This window comes from Hydra viridissima, unplaced genomic scaffold (assembly GCF_058129835.1).
Source record: "Hydra viridissima isolate aposymbiotic clone 2 unplaced genomic scaffold, HvirCarnegie_v1 scaffold_49, whole genome shotgun sequence".
NCBI lineage: Eukaryota > Metazoa > Cnidaria > Hydrozoa > Anthoathecata > Hydridae > Hydra > Hydra viridissima.
In genome coordinates, this window is record NW_028324334.1 from 22501 (window position 1) to 47210 (window position 24710).

At 29.4% G+C, this 24710-nt stretch overlaps 1 protein-coding gene across 21 annotated transcripts in view; it reads right to left on the reverse strand.

Annotated features, from left to right (window-relative positions):
* The window catches only part of LOC149876057 (uncharacterized), a 41994-nt gene that overhangs the window by 15595 nt on the left and 1689 nt on the right, over positions 1-24710 (reverse strand). For 12 of the 21 annotated variants that reach the window (XR_016448937.1, XR_016448942.1, XR_016448941.1 and 9 more), the window contains exons 3-13: positions 23904-24004; positions 17322-17378; positions 13654-13681; positions 13067-13121; positions 12125-12276; positions 11558-11680; positions 10548-10595; positions 9339-9444; positions 9041-9265; positions 8797-8903; positions 3143-3231 (exon numbers count right to left, since the gene is read on the reverse strand). Coding sequence is in view for 14 of the 21 variants with exons in the window: in XM_090075808.1 (XP_089931934.1) it covers positions 3143-3231; positions 8797-8903; positions 9041-9265; positions 9339-9444; positions 10548-10595; positions 11558-11680; positions 12125-12276; positions 13067-13121; positions 13654-13681; positions 17322-17378; positions 23904-23996 (1083 nt within the window). In the remaining 7 variants the exon portion in view is untranslated. Of the gene's footprint in view, positions 1-3142; positions 3232-8796; positions 8904-9040; positions 9266-9338; positions 9445-10547; positions 10596-11557; positions 11681-12124; positions 12277-13066; positions 13122-13653; positions 13682-14839; positions 16054-17321; positions 17379-21104; positions 21717-21921; positions 24005-24590; positions 24642-24710 lie in introns of those variants that run through there. The other 9 variants (XM_090075802.1, XM_090075803.1, XM_090075801.1 and 6 more) reach the window with 6 other exon arrangements.

Below are 24710 nucleotides of genomic sequence, written 5' to 3' on the forward strand. Positions count from 1 at the left end.
TATGTGCTTTAGCATTATCCAGCGTAACAGAGAATCTATCTGCAATGTACGGTGCAAAAGGTATCACAAAAGGTTTTAAAATGTCTGCTATGTATCGCTGAGAAGTCCAGCGCCTACCATCAACAATAAAAAGCTCTTTGCAACTTGTTAACGATATTCCACCCCATTCCTTCGCTGAGCCGCTTCCATAAAAAGTGGTTTCTTGAATGTTACCAGCAAATTATCAATCTTGGGGTCAAATAGAACATACATAGCAAAACCTTGACTCATCTGTAAATAAGACCTGTCCCCGATAATTTATTTATCAATTCACATTCCTCCTCGCAAAAGCCGGTTTCTTCAGTGGTCAATAGACAACCTCTGACCAGTTGCGGCTGCCCGAGGTCTTAAAACTTAAGGCACAAAGCTTTATTTTTATGGTATCTTGAATAGAAGACTTGTGGCATCTTGATAAACAGCAGTTCCATGAACCTCAGCAAGTTGGATTAAAAGACTTCGTGCAGTATTGAATCGTTCTCTCAGTGTTCGAAGCATTAAAAATTGGTCCTCCACGGTATTAGTAGCTCGTGGTATGACTTGGCGAAGTCGTCAAATTTGATCATTGGTCTGTACAAACCTTTGTAGAGACCAATGATCACGCTTGACAACTTGGCCGAACTTTAACGGTTGTTGAATGAGACACTCCGAATCTTCTAGCAAGTTTGCGATTTGTTAATCCTTCATTGGACAAAGTAGGAATTGCAACGCATTCATCACAATTTAATGTTCATCTAGCACTTTGCCTTTCTAACAGAAATGTTGCTCAAATGGTAGTTAAAAAGTAATACATACTTTTCTATTAAAAGTTAGGTTTAATTGCAACAAAAACATACCACATATGAAAAGCTGCTATAATTTGAAATCTAAATAAGGAAAACGGAATAAAACCTCTAAAAGGCGTAAAAACAAACATTATCATCTTTGTAATTTATAAATCAGAAAATACATAATATTTTTCAAAATAAGTCGAAGTTTATAAGTGGTGCGTTAAATTTGCGGTTAAGTTTATATTTTATAGTGAAAAGATGTATGAAAAAACGAAATCACAAAAACTATTTCGATTGATTGAACTTTGCAGCATATATATTAATGATGAAAAAAAATCATTTGTATAGATACGGCTAAATCAGCTCAGAAATATTTAAAAATAAAAATTTTTTTCTATTCTTTTTAAATTTTTTTTGGCAAATATATTTTCTGAACATTTTTTTTCTCCACATATTTACAAATGAAAAAATTTTTTCCGTAATGAAATGGACATTTCAAATTTCACTGAAACGCCATTAAAAGACGAAAGTATTGGCTCTTATAAATAAAGAATGTATGAACCACAAAATGGTACAAAACTAAATAGCTCTGGTAATATACGTAGAAACATTGATTTACTAGATATGCATACTCATCCAAGTGAGAGTTATTGCATACTCGGTCCTGTTCCAAAGGGTACATTTAATTTGAAAGATAAGTATAAACTTTTAAAAACAATAGACAAGTGACATTATCTATTGCTCATTAAGTGAACTGTGTGATCAGTTAAATGTACTTGCTTCAACAAACTTTACTTGTAGGCTCTCTATAATATCATCACCAGAGATTCCTAGGTTTATCCTAGGTTTAATGATCAGCAGCATAATTCTGCCATCTTTGATCATATCAATCTGACAAACATTTATGTCACATTAAGTTCTACTGGATTAATGTGTCCGAAGGATCTACTGATCTACTAGCTCTAACCATAAAAACTTACTGATACATCATTTTTATTGAATAATTTATCTAAAAATTCTCACTATAAGAGAAAATGGTAATGCTAGAAGAGTTAAAGAAAATATTAAGAGAAAACAAAGCCAAATGTTGGTCACATTAAAATAAGAAAGAAATGATAGATTTTCTTAAAGATAAAATTTTAAATCCTTTGGAATCAATGATACATTCAACAAACTCGAAAAAAAAGTTTCTCCTTGGCTTTGTAATGCAAGGAAAAATCAAAATCTTTCGAACTAAAGCCTGTAGAAATTGGAGAATTTACTTTTCCTAGCTGTTATAATGCTTTTAAATTTAGAGGTAAAGTAACTAGAAAAACATCGTTCTGGGATGGTTTTAAATGGAACAATTACTATTTAGTAGATATTAGTTCCAGTCAAGATGCGAGACTGCAGAGCAGTAAATATTTTATTTAGTTAACTAAATGAATATTAAAATGTTATAAGTTTTTCTGTTGTTAATAAAAATTATATCCGCACAGTAAATGATCCCGAATATATAAGACTTACGAAGTAGTTTAAGAAATTTTGTTAAAACTGGTCATTCAAAACTATAACGTTTGAAATGTTTAACTTATTAAATAACCATTCGAAGCCACTGCGCAGAGCGCTATAAGTCAGGAACAAACCACCAAAGGTGAAAAAAGTAAACTGATTAATTCATCATCAGATGAAAATAATGCATTAAATCAAGAGCTTAATGATTTAATCATATTTTATAAAAACCTGTTTGCAATATTTTTGTATTTGTGGTACATAAAATTGACTGGAATAAGTGGTTAGTTGATGTTGATAATGAAATTTAAAAAACAAAGTGGAAAGATATTAACCATGATTTACAAATGCTCAAAAACCGGATTAAAAATATGCATAAAACAAATTAGACAAAAGAAGTTTTCAAGGGTATTACTAATGAAAAAAGAAAACTCTGCTTAAAAAACTTAGGAATATGTTTTTAGTATCAATTTTGATGTAGTACAAAGAAGTCTTATCTTTCTTCAAATTTGTAAGATCAACAACAAAACAACAAAATTAAAGATAGTTCTATGAATCGCTAAATCGATAATTTAGTACCCAATTTAAAAGATAAAAACAAACATGTTATTCATGACATACCATATTTCACATTATATGTAAAGTATGGTGTGTTAATTACTCACAGAGGGTGCAATGTTAATGAAAGCCCACGATTGAAACAGTATATCGAATTAAATGCTGATAAGAGGACTTTTATAAGCTTATTAATAATAATGTTCTCAATAATACTAAGGAAAATATAACAACTAGAGTTAATGTTAGGTTAGCTAAATTGCAAATTAATGGTCTTAAACTTTACAAACCTTTGAAGTTCCCAACTGAGTAAACAGTAAGATAATGCTATATATCAACATCAACATTCCAATATCAAATACTGTCATTGCAGTTCCCCCTGTAAAAAAAATCAGTCAAGATCCAAATAACTTTTACTCACAGTGTTCTACCAAAAATGACCTGTTTTATAAAATGGTAGGGTAACCTGGGACAAAGCGAGACACTTTCAGGGAGAATGTTCATAACTTGAGAAGAATCACATTTCATAACAAGACTTTTTGCAGGCAACTAGCACATTATTTGTCTAATAATCTCTTAAATATTTGTGGTGATAGGTTGTTGCATTGGTACATAATTAAATTCAAAATGACAATAACTACCCAGACTCACTTTCCCCAAAACCTGGGGCAAAGTGAGACAGATTTCATTTGAAGAAAAAACTAAGTAAAAAATGTAATTTTCAATAAAATTAAAGCAGACTTTTAATAAACTCGATCTGATTAAATATAAGAATGCAAATAAAAACACAAAATTATCATTTTATAATGTAATTTTTACTTTTAAATAAAAAAACATGATAGAGATTAAAAATTATCAATAAAAAAATGCGTATGCAAAGTTTGATGTTAGTAAAAAAATTTGAATAAAATCTATTCACATAAAAAGCAGACATCGTTTAATGTGCTGCCTTCGCGTACCCAAACAGTACATACACAACAAGTTATCCAGTCAATTTTGGTACCAATGCACCATTTCCCTAGATAAACTAGACAAAGCCATTCCTCTTCATTGTTTACTTTTTTTTCAATAAAGCATTTCTTTAATTTTCTTTTCTTTTTGTTCTTTTTTATATATATATATTTTTAATTTATTATCATTGTTCTTTTCCAGTAAATTTTTTTCTTATTGTTCTTTTTTTTTTTCCTATCGTTATTTTCTCATTGTTCTTTTCAAGTAAGATTTTTTTCCTATATGAAGAACTAGTTATAACTATAGTTATAACTAGTAGTTGTAACTATAACTATAGTTATAACTAGTTCTCCATATAGGAAAAAAATCTTACTTGAAAAGAACAATGATAATAAGTTAAACACTGTAGTTATAATTTCACTTTCTTTTTTGTTATCGCGTTCAAAGTGAGTTTCATAAGGTATGGATAACCTGATTTTATTATTATTAACACTTAAAGATGTCCTTGGATATTCATTTTCTAACAAATGCGGATTAAATGGGACAATTCCAGTGGCTCTAAAACTAGAAGTAGGATTTTCCATATTAGCAGCTCTTAAATATGGTTCATTAAAAATTTCTCCAAGATTTTCTATTTGTATTCGTCTTCCTGAATGGTTTCGCATCCATCTCATACGTGCTTGATTAAAAAAGGTTTTCAAAGGCTTAAAAAATCCACGGTCCAATGGCTGAAGTTTATGAGTAGTGTGTGGTGGTAGCGATAGCAAATACAATCAATTGTTACGAGCATAGTTTATAAGTTTTAAACTTTTGATACGAGAACGATGACCGTCAAATGTAAGTAAAACTTTGTTTATCAAGGTGCATCGTACATGTTTAACAAAAGTTGCATATATTTAATAAAATAAATCATCATTAACCCAGCCATTTTCTGAGCATCCTTGAATAGTTCCAACTGGAGCATTATCTGTGAGTAATAATTTCTTTTTTTTGCGCTTAAATATCATTATGGGTGGTACATAATGACCAACAGAATTATATGCACATAAAATTGTTGTTGTGACTCCTTTTTCCCCACTTGTCACTGATGAAACACACCGTTTTCCTGTAGATGAGATAACTTTTAATGGCTTATGGACGCATGACAATCCAGACTCATCAAAATTAAAAACTTGATGTGGCTCAAAGTGATATTCATCTCACAAATTCTCTAAATTACTAAAAAAGACTTTAATATTATCTTCGTTCAAACCAAATACTCAATTTATAGAAACTGCCTCGCACAAAGTCTTCTGCTAATTTTCTTATCTTTGTTAAAAGGATTTGGAATTAAATATTTTTTTGCAGAACTCAAATACTATCAATCTAATATCCATCATTGAGTGACCATAAAATGAATTGTCCATATCTTTAATATACTTATTTAGATCTTGTTCTTGGTTATCAGAAAGCACTTTTCTAAATCTTCCAAGTAAATTAGTATGTAAACTACTTTCAAGTGAAGCCTTTTTAACACGCCGATGTAGTGAATCTTTTGGCACACTAAATATATTTTACAAGCTTTTCTTAAAGAAATCTTGTTCACCTTTACTGCTGTTACAGCATTTTTCATGTCATTTTCGTTCCAGTTAGCTTGATTAGTTTTTCTCTTGTAGTTTCTCATTTAAAAATTTTTGGTCACTAAATGACAACAAAGTTATTTTATATTCTTTTAAAGTTTCTAATAAAGTTATGTTTTACTTTAACATAAATTTCTTTCATAAAATGATAATATGGTAAACGTTTACTTTGACGATTTATAAGGTTTATAAACTTGCTATCCTAAACGTTTACCTTAACGATCTTTTTCAGTAACTAGCGTTGTCGCACTTTCCCCGCAAATGTGAAGTTGTAAATTTCTTAAATATCTTTGAAACAAAATAATCTGACATAAAAATAATCTGACATAAAAATAAGAGTGGAAGCTGAAAGATAACAAATAAACGGTTACAAACTCAATATTATGTTTGTTATGTGGTAAAAAATGGTAGCGTACGTGGATTTTTTACATATAAGAAAAAAAAATTTTGATTTTTCAATCAAATTGACGCAACTCGTAAGCGTTAAACCGACTTTTCTATGTCATTATTATATGAAAAAACTGATGGAAACTACTTTAAAACATTAAAAAAAACATGAAATTTTTAATATAATTAAACAAAATTACTGAATCATTTTTAAAAAATTCTGTACAAAGCTAGAAAACCTAATTGTCTCACTTTGCCCAGGTGTCTCGCTTTGCCCAAGGTTACCCTAACAACCATTAACTACATTAAAAGAGATAACGCAAGTCATTTTGATAATGTGAAAAAGGTAACGCAAAAGAAATGAAAAACGTGTTTAACAAACTTTTTCATTAGTGTTTCAAGCATAGTAAAATCATTTAGAGTGTTTTAGATCTTTTTTTATTGATGTTTGATGGAGAAGTACAAGATTCGGTTTTACAAGTTTCTATTGGAGAGTTTTTTTAATTCACGTCATTATATCAATCTTTTGGAAACTTTATTTCATCCAATCATACTAATAAAAGGCTTAGGATTAACTATTTTTTAAAATTGATTCGTGGACTTAGTGCGTATTTCTCTGCAACTGTTTATTATCTATATCTATTAACATTTTTGTGAACAGCTTTTCTAGCATTTTGTTTTCATGTATCAAATTTAGATTTGTTCTGCAGCAGCAAAACCAACAGTAAAGCTGACAGTACTTTTATCTATTTACTTTGTTTTATCATATTCACTCATTACACATCAATTTTTTATATCAAAATATAAACTTATTCACATATTAATTAGTAACAGTATCTGTAGTTTTTGATATAGAATGAGAAAGTCGTTTTTGATGTAGAACGAAATAGTTCACATGGAATAGACAATTGTAGTTTGAAAAAGCTTGAAAGCAGAAAAGGATACGGCAACATCACTTCTAATAAATACAGTGGTTTTCATAAATTTAGAAGCGCTCTTTTTTTTTTTATATGTATGTGAGAAAATGCTTAAAATAAAAATAAAACAAAAGTGCTACCGCTATGTTTGATATATAAATTAGACGCACAATCAAAAAAGTCTAATATCTTATTAATTGATAGTTAATTAGTAGTTTTTTTCCCACATTTCTCATAAATAGGCCTAAATTAATTGATTTTGTCAAAAAATCTTACATAAATATGACTTACCTGGAATTATTTAATCATTATTTAATAAATAAACAAAAGTTAAGTTACTTTTGCAGTAAAAAGACGCGAAAAATGGGCAAAAGACGTATCACTCAAGGTGAAAAATGGCAAATTGTTGCTCACATTAAAGAAGAAACCAAAAGTAATAGAGAAATCGCCAGGTTATTTGGAGTTTCTGAGAAATGCGTTCGGACAACGAAGCAAAACCTTCTTCACACTGGTGGTGCCAGCGAGAAAGCAAGTCATGAAAGAAGGTGATGGACAATAGAACAATAGAAAAACATAATGTGGAGTGATGAGAGTAACTTTGAACTTATCAATCACAAATCTAACATAACAGTCAAAAGAATGGCTCACGAAAAGTATTACACCAGGTACATTAGACCGAGTGTACAAAGTGGAGGAGGCTCGATAGGAATCTTGATGTCATGCTTCAATTACAAAGGTGTTGGTATGCGCCAAACATACACCGGAAGAATCAACTCCAGAATATACGTACTGGAAAACAGCCTAGTTCCATCAATGGACGTGCTTATGCTCAATGACAAACCATGGAAACTTCAACAAGATGGTGCTACTGCACATACTGCATACTATACAAAGGAGTGGTTCAACGATAGTAATATCAAGACAATACCGTGGCCTCCATACTCACCTGATTTGAACCCGATTGAAAACATTTGGGTTTGGATTGACCGTGAATTGGCAAAGGTTCAAATTTCTACACTTGGCCAGCTGAAGGGCGTCCTTAAGGAGACCTAGTATAGGATCCCAGAAGCGATGTGCCAAAATCTTGAATTTGTGCGTTTAAATTTGTGAATAATTTTTTTTGTCTTTTTTTTTCAATACCACCTAGTTGTACCTAATAATCACTTAGTATTTGTATTTTTTTGTAAATTTTTTTTCAAAATTTTTTGTATTCTGTATGTATTTATCTAATAAATAAAAAAAAAACTAAACCGAAATCTTTTTTCGTTATTGTTTTATCGTTAAAAAACTAAAAATTTCTATTCTCAAATATGAGTGCGTCTAAATTTATGAAAACCACTGTAGAACAGATCTTATTAAAATTTGTAACAGTTATTTAGTAATCAGTTTTGAGTAATATACTTTCTGCATACTATGTTTATTTAAAATTTATTCCAACACAACACAAATTACACTGGTAGAGCTTTTTTAGAGTTACTTTTATGCTATTCTAAGATACTTTAAAATCCATAAGCAGTTGTTTGTTAGGCGGAACATACATGTAATCTGGGAGTATATTCTTATTTATTCCGTACCTTAATTACAAACCCCCAGCAAGGGCTTTACATTCTAAACTAATAACAATCATGCAACTTAACTAAGCTTTCACTTTCAGCAACATACTCGTTCAAATTAGCTTAAGAAACTGCTGTTAATCATATTTATGCAATATCTATATTATAATTTGGGTTATATCTATATTACAATTTGGGTTAAAGTTGATATTAACACCTAATTTATTTTGCTGAATTTGGCAATTATTTTTTACACAGTAACATATTTGGGACTTATACATCAATTCTCAACAAAAAAATCTAAAAATTGAATTAAAAAGTTAACATATCCATTAAAAAAAAAGTTTCTGACAACTTTACAGCATTGAGCTATCTACTGCCTAAAAGAACATTTATGGGAAAGATAAATGTTATCATTCTACCAAAAGATAAATGTTATCATTCTACCAAAAGATAAATGTTATCATTCTACCAAAAGATAAATGTTATCATTCTACCAAAAGATTTTTTTTTTTACCGTACTCTTTAGAAGTGGCCAAAAAAACAGGTGTAATTTCTCCATATCCAATACCAACTATTCCAAATAAACCATAAAGCACGACACAAGCGAAACCTTCCTTTGATCTGAATAATTAAGAATAATAAATTTAGTTATTTATATAAAATTTATGCATAAAATTTTAGTTTCTAATTTATAAATAGCGTAATTGAATCATATAAATAATTATAAATGAAAAAGCTATGTTGGAAAAACTACAAACCTCAAAATCCTGCCTGGAGATGAATATTTAAAAGCATAAATTAGTCTTTGAAAAAGAGAATCAACATTTTTACTGCTTTTAAGTGATGAGGAACTTTCTGCCATCACATGATGCTGTTCTTCAACATTTAGAGAGAGCTTGAAATATTGATCTTGCTTATCTGTGAACTTACTGTGCACAGGTGTTTCTTCGTCAATTAAACAACTCTCCTCAGGTTTAAAAAGTCTAGGAAAACATGTGACAAAAAAAAACCTTTACACCCTTGTTTGTTAATTAAAATTTTAAAAACCTTCTTTACCTGTTATCTGTTGGAACAACCCAAAACGCCCATATATTTCCGAGAACAAAAGTAGCAGTTATAAGCAGATTAGGTAAAAATATTGGATATTTGCTAAAGAAAGAGTCTAAACCAAAGAAGCAACATGTTAAAAAACACTTTTGAAAATATATAAATGCAAAAACATGCACAATACTGGATGGGCGTTTTGAATCCAGAATATTTTGATAAAGCGTTAAAGTTTATAAAAAAATTTGAGTTTCAAAGATTTATTTCTGAGTTTTTTACAGTAATTTATGCATTCCAGATCTTTAATTTTAATCAATCCAACCATCAGCTTCAAGGACTTGTTCAGTTCTTTTCTGGAATCTGAAGTAGATGCGCACGAACTTGTCGGCGGACAAGTTAGGAGCTACAGTTGCGCTTGTTAGCTTCAAAAAGACTTTAAAGTGTTACATTTGGACTTGTTGGTTTCTTGTTCTGATGCGCCCCTTACATAGTGTTCCGATGGATTAAGATCTGGTGACTTTGGAAGCCATAAGTAGCCATTGGAAGCCTTTGACCAGAGCAATAGCAGACTCTTATCGAGCAAAACCTTTGCCAAATTAGAAGCATAGGCAGGTGCAAAATCTTGCTGAAAAACTTAGGGTTTACCTTCAGAACAATTGTCAATCTAAGGTTTCACCTAACTACTTAAAAGCTCCAGGTAGACTTCCTTATTGACATTTTTACCTTTCTGGAAGAAGAGCCACATCAGGATCTAGGACTTTTAACTAAGGTCTTAATAGATGGCTTTTCTTATGGTGTGTGAAAACACATCCATTAACTTTATTAATTTCCTGATGAAGTTGGTAGGATCCTCATTTATGATCACCTGGATCCTGATGATAAAGTCTTGATTCCTGACTGGTCTCCCTGGCATATTTCTTATAGTCTACAGAGTCCATAAAATCTTTAAATTTTTTTGCGACGTCATATATTGTGGTTATTAGGTACCCGAACCTCCAAATAATTTCTTGAACTGAGTGCCCGGCAGGAAAAGATTCCACTACTGCGACTCTGCAATCATATTTTTTCGATATGATGGTTGAAATGTCTGAAAAACGTGTTTGCTTTGTTTTTGTTTATGTTTTAAAATGGCAGTAGTTTTAGAAAATTTGGATATAAGCGCCCACCCTGCATATAACTATTTTAGAAAAACAGAATTCAAACTTATAAATGATTTCATACCTTTAGTAAATGTATGTGGGTATTGCTCAATGGGAAAAACTAACAAAGCTAAAGTTCAAATTTTATGCAATAAATAAGACTTGGTTTATAAAGTGAAAAATAGTTAAAAAGAAAATTTATTTTAAATTAAATATCATCAATGCAATACATCATTTCGTCAATAACTAATTGATAAAGAAATTTACACAGGTTGCTGCAGCGAGTTTCAAACTTACTATTGCAAAATATTAGAATTAGAAACAATTATTTCTAAATAATAATTTTGAAAGAAAAGTTTTAGATAAAAGATTCTCTTTAAAGGTTCAGCTTTATCTTAATTTTTTGAAATGACAGCCTATAAATGTGGATAGAAGGCCTGGCATGTTCTGTTGAGGTATAAATTTGATATTGAGTTCAAAGCTCTTCTAATCGATGGCTTGAGAAACCTGAGACTAAAGTGAGCTTTTGTGCATACATTGTTTTCTACTGTGCTACAGATAGAATAATAAAGTGAATCTGTCCAAACCTGACTCACAGGCCTGATAACACTGTTTTTCATAATAGTCTTAAAAATTATCTCATGGTCTTTTCAACTTCAAACACTCTTTCAGTATTATATGGAATATGGGAGATGTTCTAAATATGTATCGTAAGTCGTTTTGTGTAATTTTCTATCAATAGCTTTGTTCTCAGAATTTGCAGAACACTTTTAGACACTTCAAATTCTGATTCTGAATGATAAAAGCTCTTAAAGCTAAACTTGCATAGATCAAGTTTATCAGTTTTAATTCAAAACTAATTTTTTTACTTTGTTGTCGTATATAAAGCATAAAAAACAAATATAGTCTGATCTTTTTTAGCGATTAAAATTCCTAGAGATTAGTCTGAAAATCACTACCAACCCTGTAATCAATAATGATAAATGTAGAATTAAAAATCTGTACGATAATTGAATGTTACAAAACGATATGCAAATTGAGTATCCTAATAAACAAATGAATAAAAAACATTCGTACGAATATGTTTTTAACCTGCTAAACTAGGTCCAATAACAAGTCCAACTTGAAACCCAGAAAAAAGTATTGTTAAAGCTAATCCAACATTTGTATCATCACAGATGTCAATCAGAATGCATTTTGTGATAATAACCACACCTTAATAAACAATACTTTAGAACAAAAACATTTATCATTAAAAAAACATTATTTTAAGCACTTTTGCAAAATTATAGCACAAAGTATTATAACAGCAATTACATATACATATAACACAATTACATATATTTAACTAAATTTACTAATAGAAGTTGATGACTAAAATAATTTGCTGAAATGATTTTAAAAGCATCGGCGCATCTAGACTAGTTTATTATGTTATAAAACTGCGCAAAAGCAATTCCGTAAAGTAGTGATTGACGTAGCTTCCTTGAAATCCTGTAAATATAATTTTTTCTAAGTTAGCTATAGAACAGTGCATATGAAATACACGAGAAATGAAAGATTAACAAAAAAAAATACAAGTACAAAACTAAAATATAAGTATCGCATTACATTCTAAATACTAGAGCTGAAGCTTAGTTCTAAGTTAAATTTACTAACCCATTGATGCACCTTGTAGCAATCTTGTAATTAATGCCCAAGTAAATGAGCGACTGAATCCAAATGCAAATGTGGAAATAGCTATACCAGAAGAGGAGATAAGGAGCACTTTCTTTGTACCCAGTATATCAGCAAAGTAACCCCAGAGAAGGCTTTAGAGTGCGTAAATATATATTTAAATTATAAATAAGTATAAAATATTAGCAACACTAAAAAAAGCTACGGATCAACTGCTCTAACGATAATTTGATGAGAAATTTTCTAGGACATACAACAAGATCTTTATAAAATATTATAAATTCAAACATTTTTGTCCCCAACTATAAGTAGCTTGAGAAAAAAAGTTGGCTTGTATATTTTCTTGAATGAATCACTAATAAATTTGCCAATCTTAATAATATTAAGAGATAAATTTAAAACTAAAAGTATGTAAAATTTTGGTGTGAAGAGCATTTTTTACTAATAATTCATTTAGCTGATTTCTTAGAATTGGAATTGAATTTCTTAGAGTTTAAATTAGATAGAAATTAAATTTGGATTTGCAAGATTTTTAGGATATTAATTTCAATATACAAAGTTCAAGAGATTTCAAACAAAGTATTGCATATGGAGACAAAACGTTATATTTTTGCTTAGGTTTAGTAGGTATTTGTATCAAATTGAAGTATAAGTTGGTTTTGTGATACTGCTAAGATATCTCTAAAGTCTTTTTATAGTTACAATATAGCAATTAATAACTTTTTAAAATTAATATATAGTGTAAAAAAGTTCAATTTTTGAATAAGCATCTATGTTAAAAAAAGCGAAAGTGAATTTTGCTTGTGCAAAGATTAATTTCAAATATAAATTTTCTTTAAAAAACAATGCTAGTTCAAGTTTTATATTAGTCTATATTAATCACTTTAAGTGAAATTGACTGAAATCTTTTAAGTAAAAGCAAACCTGCTAAAAATTCTTGAAATAAACAATGACGCAGCAATTAAACCAGCATCTTTCCCTAAACAGCATAAAATGGGTATGAAAAAAACTTGTATCCAGATTTACTTATACTTTCTCTAGCAACTTATATCTTATTAATGCTCCAATATGCAATAACCTTTAGCCCTTTTGAAATTCTGAACATAGTTATCATGACAAATAACTATTACAAATATAATTTAATGTATTGCAATATTAATTATAACACTTATATTTCAAAGTATTATTTTAGTATTGTTCATTTACAGAATAAATTTGAAACATTAAAAGGTTTAAGAGGTGCTGGATTTATTTCTCGGAGAAAATAATTGTTTTTCCTTTTGCTTAGGAAATAAATGTTCATTACATTTAAATAAATGTTCATTACATTTATGTTCATTACATTTAAATAAATGTTCATTACATTTAGAATTTGATTGTACAGGCATTCCCATACATTTTGTTCAAAACAAGTGAGGTTTTGAAAAAGGAATTTAAATATTTCAGACTTTATCAAAGATAAAATTTTTAAAATCTTTTTTAACTTAAATCTATAGGCTATAAATCTTTACCTGTTTGAACTTCTGAGGCTCCGAAGGACTAAAAGAAAAACATAAATCTAAGTTTAATTAGGTCGGCTATACTCTCTGTAACATATAATTTTTTTTCTATAAATATGCTTATACGTAGTTCTACAAAATTTCTTTACATTTTTATAATGAAGAATTCTGAAGGGCATAATTAAATATAAAAGAGCTTAGGGTATAAGTACAATAATAAACTAAGTTAGTATTACATCAGTATTTTATAAACCGCAACGAAATATAACAATAAGCTATTAAAAGATCCGTTCAAGAACTGAAGTTCTTAAGTTACATGATTGGTTAAATACATTTTTTCTCTGGTAGTCTATCTGATCACCGGTAATATATTATCACCTGTAGCTTCAATACCGCAATCTTCTTCATAAACCTTAACATCTGTCTCTATGATCTCTTTGTCCCTGAAATAAATAAAGTAAATATGTCTATATTTTCCATTTTGCCATCACTGTCACTAACGTCGTTACCATAACTTTACTAAAGCTTTCTTCTTCTTGGTTACATCTGATGCAGGAATTCCTGGCGTCTCGCAATTGTTTTAGTACACCATCAGTTTAAATATTCGTTCATGCTCTACAATCATAAAATTTGTTGTAACCTGTTTTGATATGCTTATAACGAACATAATTGTGCCTTCACAGCTATACGTTTTATCACAGTCAATTATTGTTAAGATTAATGACGCTTTTTAGAAAGTAAACTAACAGACAATACGATATCATATATCGGAAACATCTAGCACTCCATGATCCTATTTTATTGGTGCTGGATGAATTGAATTGTACTAACAAGAGCGCACACAATCTTTCACATCTTTTCTCATTTCTCGCAAAATTATTCGTTGCACTGTACACGTCATCATATTAACGCCAATATGACACTTTGTTTTTAGAGGACGGAATTCACGTTAACACGATGTTTATTTTGTAGTCCTTTTATTAATTCTTGTAATAGTAAAAGTCTCCGTTTGACTAGTATTTATGATAGTCTATTGGATTGAACTGTATGACTTTTGGTCAGCACACGTTTTAAAGTTCATGTCCGGTTAATGAGTGAATACCGGTTGGTGCCTTTTTCAAATTAATTATGTCATTGATGTATAGACAATTATAATGATGTATAGTCAATCACTAATACCTGCATCAAAATTACTTACCATGGCTAGACTGATGACAAGAATTTCAGTGTAGAATTTAAACCAAAGACGAGATTTGTAAGGTGGTATTGCATTTCTTTGTAGACTATCACCTGATGTATCCTCAAAACCCAATTAATATATATTTGCATGAAGGCGCATCTGACATCAAGGATTGTCATCAAATTTTCTCCATCTCCTCACTGTTTTATCGCTTGCGTGACTTAGGTATAATGCAAATTAACATACTGATTCAATTCACAAAAGTCCAAAAAAAGTTGTATTATTTTCCTTTTCAACTGCCATTACCGGGACAATTCTTTAATCATCTTTTTTTGTTTGTCATAGTAACAGTTATTAAAGAATCTTTCCTCATTAAAAATTGAAACAAAAACAAATTCGATATTCGCATAGGTGCACTCCATCACAGGGATTAATAACATCTATATCAACAACAACATTTGTACCATCGAGAACACTATTTAAAATCTTTAATGATGTCTGTAGTTGTTTCCCAGCAGTTATCAATGTTAATGTAGCTTCTCCCACTGTTTTCAAATGTTCTCCGTTTACAGCCAAAACTTGAGTTCGTTTCTTCTGATATAAGTATTTGCTTGCTGAGCCTTTTTTCTTGAAATAATGCTTCGGGTCCATCCACTGTTGATTTATTCTTTTCCTGCAAAGTTTTTCGCATCCACAATTTATATTGGAAGTAACGTTAGTTGCTCAAGGAAACTGCTGACGCTGGCGATGATTAAAATTTCGCAATATGGTCAGTCTTTTCTCATCAAAAACATCTTATTCCCCCATTAACACTTTGTTTCTTTGAAAAACAGATATATTTCCAGGCCAACCACAATTATAGCACCTAAAACCATTAGAGAATGAAAATGATCTATTAATGTTTTTATACATTCTAGAGATCTTCGTTAAAACTCATTCCTCTTTCGTTGGTTCCAAAAAAAGCACACATTCGTGGTTTAACACATACTGCAAGTTTATCCCAAATATTTTTACTTGCGCTCGTAAATGCTTTGAAGTTTCACCTGGTAACGCATTTATAAAGGCTCGTTGTATTAACTTTTTATTTTTAACTTTAGTCAGCCTCATACATTGATGCAAATTGGCCGTAAAACTATTGACGGATTCGCCTTCGTTCCATCTCCAAACGATCCACTGCAAACGTATCCAATAAAGCTCTTTCAATGTCCACGCACGAGGTTTTCTTGCTATTGCTAAGTTGGTAAAATTGTCTTTGGATTCATCATTTTATCCTTTTTTAGTTATTATAAATTATAAATAACTTATTATATTTTTAATGTTTTATCTAATATGTATTTTTTGATACATTATGTATAAAATAACGTATTAATAGGCCAATCTCCATAAAAATAACAGTTTTATATCAGAGTAATATTTTATAGAGTAATAAATAACTTTTGTAAATAAACTAAATTATTGTTATGTAAATAAACTATATTTCTAGTCATTCAAAATTTGTTTGCTGACAATTCAAAATTCTAAAAGCAAAATAATGTTAATTTTGTATCGGCATTTTACTTTGCAAGCTGATAAAAAACTTAATTGAACTTAAAAACAATAACTATGTCTGCATATTTACTTATTTCCACCATTTTGGTGACAATATTTGGGACAAAAATTGAGAACAGTAAAATTATTAGAAGAATAGCTAGGCAAGTATGTTAAATTCTAACAACTATTTATAAATAGCCATTACAAAAATTATGTGAATAAAAGGAAATATCGAACTTTGAAAAACTTTTGCCACCTGATGACCTATGAAGCATATCAAGTTTGGAATGGTTTGGAATATCTTTAGATGTGTGCTCAAGGCAAAACATCGCTAAATTTTCCTTTTTTTATTTATTGAGTTTATTAAAGTGATAATTTATGTACTACGATATTTTTAGAATAGCACATTGCTGTTCTAATCATTATGTTTCATATTTAAATAGTGCATGCCATCAATAACCTTAATAATTAACTAAATTTTTTGTTACACTTTATTGCTCTAAACTAAATGATATATATATATATATATATATATATATATATATATATATATATATATATATATATATATATATATATATATATATAAAATCAAAAATCATCATATAAACTTGATTATGAGCTTCCTTTCAACCTTTTCAAAACATTATTAAAGTTTTTTTTTGCTTTTATTTTTTACATTGTTAAGATTTTTGAAAGTCCAACTTTTACAAGGAAGTTATGAACTAGATGTTACTTGAAAATAAGAAATTCAAAAAAATAAGCTGAATATAAACCATATATCATATTCTACAACACTGCATACTTTACAAATAATGTAACAAAAATAAAAAAACTTAAAATATTTATGAAGACAAAAGTCTGTTAGAATTGTTATTAGTAATATATGCCATTATTGTTCATACTAAGCGATGATCTGATAAAGCTAATTAAAACAGGAAATTATTAAAAAAAAGAGAAAAAACGTTACCTTAGCAAGTTTGGGCAAGTAGGAGAAGACTGTTGTCATGGTCATGGCATCAGCGAACTGTAGTTTATAGATATAAAAGAGATAAATCACTTTATAGCAGAGTGCAAAACTAACAAATATTTATAGATAAAACTTTAAAATGTTAGGAAATAAATTTTAGAATAAACTGTTTTTAGTATAACTTAGAATTGTTAAATATTAATTTTTTTTGCACTAGATTTCTTCATATCTTCGTTTATTTTTCTTCGATTATTTTTTCAATCTTCGATTATTTTTCAATATCTTCGATTTTTTTTTCCAAGGCAAATTAATAGTTTTTAAATATATGTAAAATTATGTAAAAGGTTAGAAAACCGAGGTAGGCTAGATTTAAAAAACAGGCTAGCAAACAAAATGCTTTCAAAGAAAGTTTAAAAAGTGTCATGAAAGTTAATAGTTTTCCAAAGTGAATAAAGGATTTGAAGACAATTTTAAAAAATTGTAGTCTATGACAAATTATATCGTGGTATCTTTTTATCTCCAGCATCTTTTTAGGTAATTCTGTGTGAAATCATCAATTTTTACAACCTGCTACATTTTTAACCATTGCAGAATTTTAATCCTAGTATTTCAGTAACATAACCACTGATAGTATTAAAATATTTTCTTAAGTGAATAAGGTAACAGTTTTCCTAATTACCTAAGAAACCTAAATACTGGCGTTTGCTTAGGTTTTGCAGAAGGAATCCATTCCAAATCTTTTTTATTTTCCAAAACCAACAGAAACTTTTTAGACTTAAGTTTTTTGGTTTGAATTGAATTGTTTTAGTTTGTATTCAATGTTTGTATTGATTTGTTTGAAGTAAAAATATCTTTACATTTGTTAACACATAAGAAATCTCAAACCAGTTGCAAAGAGAAGGACACATAAAATGAGTGGAACTGTGCCAGGTGTAAATTACTAATGCTGTAATAGAATTTAAAACTTATAAAATTAGTTTAGCTCATTAGATTATTTGTTTTTCTATTTAGTTTTTTATGAATATTTAACTTTTATTACAAAATATAACTTTAAAAGATTTTTTCATAAAAAGATATATGTTGCTAATGACTTTTCCATAACAATGATAATATAATTCATGCATTTTATACGTAAGATAATTTGAAATTTATCTAATGCAATGTTTCACAATATGGGACGCATAGTAATTGCATAGAAAGACAATATGGCTAATGAATAAATGAATAATTAATATGAAAAAGTTACTTAATTTTTAGTTCTGAACTAATCTTATAAATATATTTTTTAAAACATATTTGAATGTAAAGGTGTAAATAAGAAAAGAACATGTCATTGCTCAAAGAAATATTTAAATTTTTGCTTTATACACACAAATCGATCAACGGTCACCTTTTTTTCTTTAAAATAAAGTTTTCTTGAGGGGTATTTTAAGGTGAAACAAAAATGAATAAATTTTAAACTTTGAAGAAAAATTTCGATAAAAGAGCAACAATAATCTCTCTATTTAGTGCTCGTACTGCAACCTTCAAGTGTATTCTTGAGGCTGGTTTTCAATTTTCGATATTGACTACTAAGTTAGGAAAAAGCATTATATAATTGGATAGAATTTAATTAAACCATCAAAGTAAGCGTTTCTTAAAACAGTTCTAGAAAAAGATGATAGAGACATGAAAACTACTCCTCTCAGCTTCATTATCTTCATTGATTTTGTTAGCTCTTCTTATTTTAGCTGAGGAAAAGACAAAACTAGTGAAGATACTAAAATACAGCTTGTTGAAAAGCTAGAAACAAGAAAACTCTTAGGGTAAATGAATGAATTAATTTTCAGAGACAGTGCAGTCATACTGATAGCTTACATAAGATTTATTGATAAAAGGGATTTTGCTAACAAAATGTTATTCAGTAAAGCATTAGAAAGTACTAGTTACTTCAAAGGTATAATTAGCAAATATAAAAGTTACTTATTTACAATTATAAAAAATTGCTTCTTTCAATAATTAATCAATCATAAATGTAACGTCTTGTGCTAAAATAGCGCTTCTAAAATATTGGTCTAAAAAATGGCTGCTTAAAAGTGATAAAAGATGAGACTCTAGAAATGCTTCTTATGAACTGTCCTATTTATAGGCAAAACACAGCAGCTAAAAACATTTTTTTGGTTTTTTTTGAAGTGATGCATATGGTAAAGAAGTTCATAAATGCTATTAATGCTAATGCCAAGTATAAGCACTTTTTTAAACTATAAAACGTTTTTAAGCTATTTTATGAAAAAAACAAAAAACAAGCATATTACTAGAGACTTAACCTTACACAGAAGTAAGAGGGTTCTCAAAAATAAACTTCCTGAAAAATTTTTAGGCAACAAACCTGAGATGAATGGTAAAGCATGAGTTATTCAGCTGATATATTTAAAAAACTAAATATATTACACACGGCCTATAACACATGAAATACTTTAAATGCTTTTAAAAGCTTGTTTATTTAATTTAAATGCAAACTTTAGATAAATTATGCAAAGTTTTTACAAAAATTTATGTGCCACATAAAGCATGCGATCATTAAATTCGGAACGATGAAAAATTCAAAAAATAATAATAATAATAATAATAATAATAATAATAATAATAATAATAATAATAATAATAATAATGGTAACAAACTTATGCAAAAACTTCATTATTTATTTTAATCTAAGAAACTTGAAGATTACAAAAATGCTTTTTTGTTTTAATATTTTAAATTATTTCCAATAAATAAGAGAACATTTAAGCTAATCGACGATATCAACTTCTGCACATTGTCTATGGAAAATTTTCTCGTTCTAATGTCCACTCGCTAATCAAATTTTTATCTGTACTTACTGTTTTGACTCTCTTACACAAATATCCTTTGCCAATACCCAAAATTTTTTCAATGGGACGGAACTAAGGGCAGTTTGGTGGATTTAAGCTTATTGGTCTCAATTTGATGTCTCTCGACTAGTACCACTCTACGGTCTTCTTAGAGTAATGACAAGAACCAAGATCAAGCCAGAACCGACAGGGGACATCGTGACTTCGATAAAGTGGCAAAAGTTAGACTTGCGAGCATTCCTTGACGTAAACATCCGAACTTATAGTGACGATATGAAGAATGCTCGAGATCTGATACCGCATGCATATTGCTTGCCACAAGAAAAGTTTCTTACCAAATTTATCCAATGAACTTGTTATACTTGAACTTGTTGCTGACACGTCCACGAGCAATTGAAGTTTTGGACCTGGGAGCTGTTTGAAGTCATATTTGATGTACGTTTCGTCACCCATTATTTTGCAATCATTAAATTTTTTTAGGCACTTCGTCATGATGTTTTCGAGCTTGAGTTTTTGCTATCAGTGATTGCTTAACTGATCGGTTTAGATATTTAATGGTTCGATAAGACTTGTAAAATAAAAATTGTAAAACTTTCTTGAAAAAATACACTGAAACTTTATACCTTTTCGCTCGTTCTCTGTTAGATAAGCCAGGATTTCGCGTGAATGATCGTGGAATATTAACTGCTATTTTCTCATCCTTAAAGCCACTCTTTCTTCAACATCCTTTTGCTCATTCGATAGATAGAGAGCAAATTGTGTGGTTTTATGACCATATAAACAGTAGTCTTGCAAGATTCACATGCTTTGGCGATTAAAAGTAACGATGCAGAAGGATTTTGTAGATAGTTGTGAACAGTTTTTTTTCGTTTTTCAAACGGTTTTAAAGACATTTTAGTTAAAAGAAATATTTTGTCACGTTTGCTGATATTTTTAATTATTACTATCATTACTTTATATAATTACTAGGGCTTGCATGCGATTAAAATTTTTAATCGCAATTAATCGCACGATTAAATTTTTTGATCATAATTAATCGCGCGATTAATCGAACATTATAATTTAAATAAATAAAAGAAACAAACAGGAAAAGTTTTTTAAATCATTTGATCTATTTGCATGCAAATGATAAAACATCATAAAAAAGTTCTAATTATAGTTTATATTGTTTCTAATACAACCAATAAAAAAAAAAAATTTTAAAAACTTGAAACAAAAAATTTCTTAAAGCCAGTCTTTTAAACATAATAACATGTTCAATGAATCTGGCAGCAGAGATGATCTGTGCTTGTCTGCAATGAATCCAGCGGTTGAAAACAGTCTTTCGCATGGAACTGTAGTCGCTGGAACTGACAAATATTTCTTTGCGATTGTTGCTAATCGAGGATATGAACCTTGATGTAGCTTCCACCACTGAAGAGGATCTGAATCCATTTTGGCGCAGGGTTCTTTTCGATATCGACTCACTTCATCTTCACTTGGGGAATCAACTTCATCCAGATCTGGTAGATTGAATACCATTTTAAAATTTTTTGCTGATGGCTGTTGCAAAATAATTATTCAAATATTACCATAAATAAAGCATATAGATATTATCTAACTATTTCAATTAATATTATAGTACTCATAGAGTTTTATCTATCATTAAAACGATTATTTTAATAAATGCAATTTTGAATCTATTATTATGCCATTAGAATAATTCAATAAAAAAACAATATCAAATTTATTACTACAAAATGCTCACCTCTTTTGGTTCTTGTTCTATTGATACTGGTCTGAGGTCTGGAACAGATTCAAGAAGCTTCGATAATCTCTGCCAGACATTTGATCTTTCATTTGAAGCTATAAACGATAAATTTTTAAATCTTGAATCCAATGCTGACGAGATTTGCAACCAACTATCATTCGAAAAATCATTAAATCTGCGCTCCATTTCATTTACAAATTTTTCTTTAAATAGCGCGATGTAACGAGGATCATCATCTTGAATAACCATTTCACGTGATAAGTGGCATATAATTGGTAAAACCACCGAACTAGATACGTATTTATTACCACCTAACAATTCTGAAGCCACTTTGCATGGTTGCAAAACATCAGCAATTTTCTCCATTTTTTCCCATTCTCTTTCTGTCAAAGTCTGTAAGTAATGGTTTTGCTCATCAAGTGTTACTGTGATGGCTTTTTTATGTTTCAACATATGTCTCAGCATATCATACATGCTATTCCACCTTGTAACAACATGCTGAATTAGATTTTCTTGTGGCAGGTCGAGGTCAATCTGATTTTCATGTAATTCCATATTATTTGCTGGACTATGTTTAAAATGTCCAACAATTCTGTGACATTTAGCTAGTGTTATGTCAAATGCAGTCTCTTCAATGGCAGATTTTATAATTAGCTGAACGGTATGTGCGAAACATGGAAGATATTTGAAGGGAAAACTTGATACAGCCTTTACAATGTTTCTACCGTTATCAGTACCAATAGAAAATATTTTTTCAAATAATCCCCATTCATCTGCAGTATTTCTGATGTGGGTTGAAACATTGTCACTAGTGTGTCGGTCCAATGTTTGATGAACACCTAAGGCAAATGAGTTCAACATCCAGTTGTTATCTATCAAATGACATGTTAAATCAAGGTAACTGACATTACCCATTGAAGACCAATGATCACAGGTAATTGCTATACTAGTAGCCATGTTTACGAGGTCTTTTTTTTTTTTCTTCTCATCTTCATAGAGTGTTTGCATTTTAATTTTAATTGTTTTGACAGGGAAGATTGTAACTGTAGTCGGACGTTGCTGTTCAATGACATTCGTCAAACCTGGATCTGTAACAATGTTGAGTGGTCGACAGCTACTGGCAACCCAGCAAACAATGGCTTCCGTAATTTCCTTTGATTTATCTGCAGAAATTTGTTTATTTACGCCATTTTGTGATTTAATACTGTCCTCAATTGTAAGTTGTTTTGAGGAACTCACGATCTTGTTTTGATTTTTACTAGTAGTTGCGAAGAACACGTGTTTACTGTTCAAATGATACTGAAGCGTTGTAAGACTTCGGTGATATGCAAATTCTTTGGAACAATATTTACAGATAACCAATTTTTTTGATTCGTCTTTAAAAATAAAGGCTCCGTTGAGGATAGATTGATTGCCGTTTGAACCCATAATTTAAATTATTAACAAATAAAGTTCATCAGGATAAGATATTAAAATTTTGGAAATTTAATAAATTTATTAACAAAACAACAACGCGATCAAAACAATTTCGAAGACAAAAATTATAAGGTAAGAGAGACATAATTGAGACAAATAAAACAAAATGGCATCATCAATGAGTAAACATTGATTAGAAATAAGAAAGTGGTATAAAAATTTCTTTATTGCTCAAAAATTATTTTTTGATGCTAACCAAAATTAGCATCGCCAAAATAATTTATGATCTAATCTAATCGTCAGGGTTAGGGTTAGGGTTTTATGAAAATTTATGAGTTAAAAAATTTCATCTGCGTTAATTTTTTTAACTTGCGTTAAATTATTAGCGCTTTAACGCGTTTTTAACGCGTTAACTTTGCAAGCCCTAATAATTACACAAAAAAGCAACAACGCAAAAAAGCAAAGACACAAAAAGTGTGTTAGTGACAAATTTTAAAACAAAGTTCTGAATTTAACTATCGCATGCTTTGTCTGTAATAATTGACTAAAAAACATAAACTTACAAATAAGAAAGTTAAAGGAAAAACAACACCATATCTCAGAGGAGCCATTCCTTCAGCGTAAAATGAACGCTGCAAAAAAATCTTGATGCTCATACTTCAAACTTAAAAAACATAAAATGATCTCAACAATCTAAAATGTCAATCTAAAATGCAGCAGTTTATATCTAGATATATCATACATACATACATACATACATACATACATACATACATACATACATACATACATACATACATACATACATACATACATACATACATACATACATACATACATACATACATACATACATACATACATACATACATACATACATACATACATACATACATGCATGCATGCATGCATGCAAGCATGCATATATACATACATACATACATACATACATACATACATACATACATACATACATACATACATACATACATACATACATACATACATACATACATACATACATACATACATACATACATACATACATACATACATACATACATACATACATACATACATACATACATACATACATACATACATACATACATACATACATACATACATACATACATACATACATACATACATACATACATACATACATACATACATACATACATACATACATACATACATACATACATACATACATACATACATACATACATACATACATACATACATACATTTGTTATTCAGTTTCTTTAATATTTCTCTTTTCTTGTGACATCCATTTTCTGAAAATATCAAATTTTATCTCTTCTCAGATCACAAAGTTAATGATTAAAAAAAGTCCACTGTGCCTA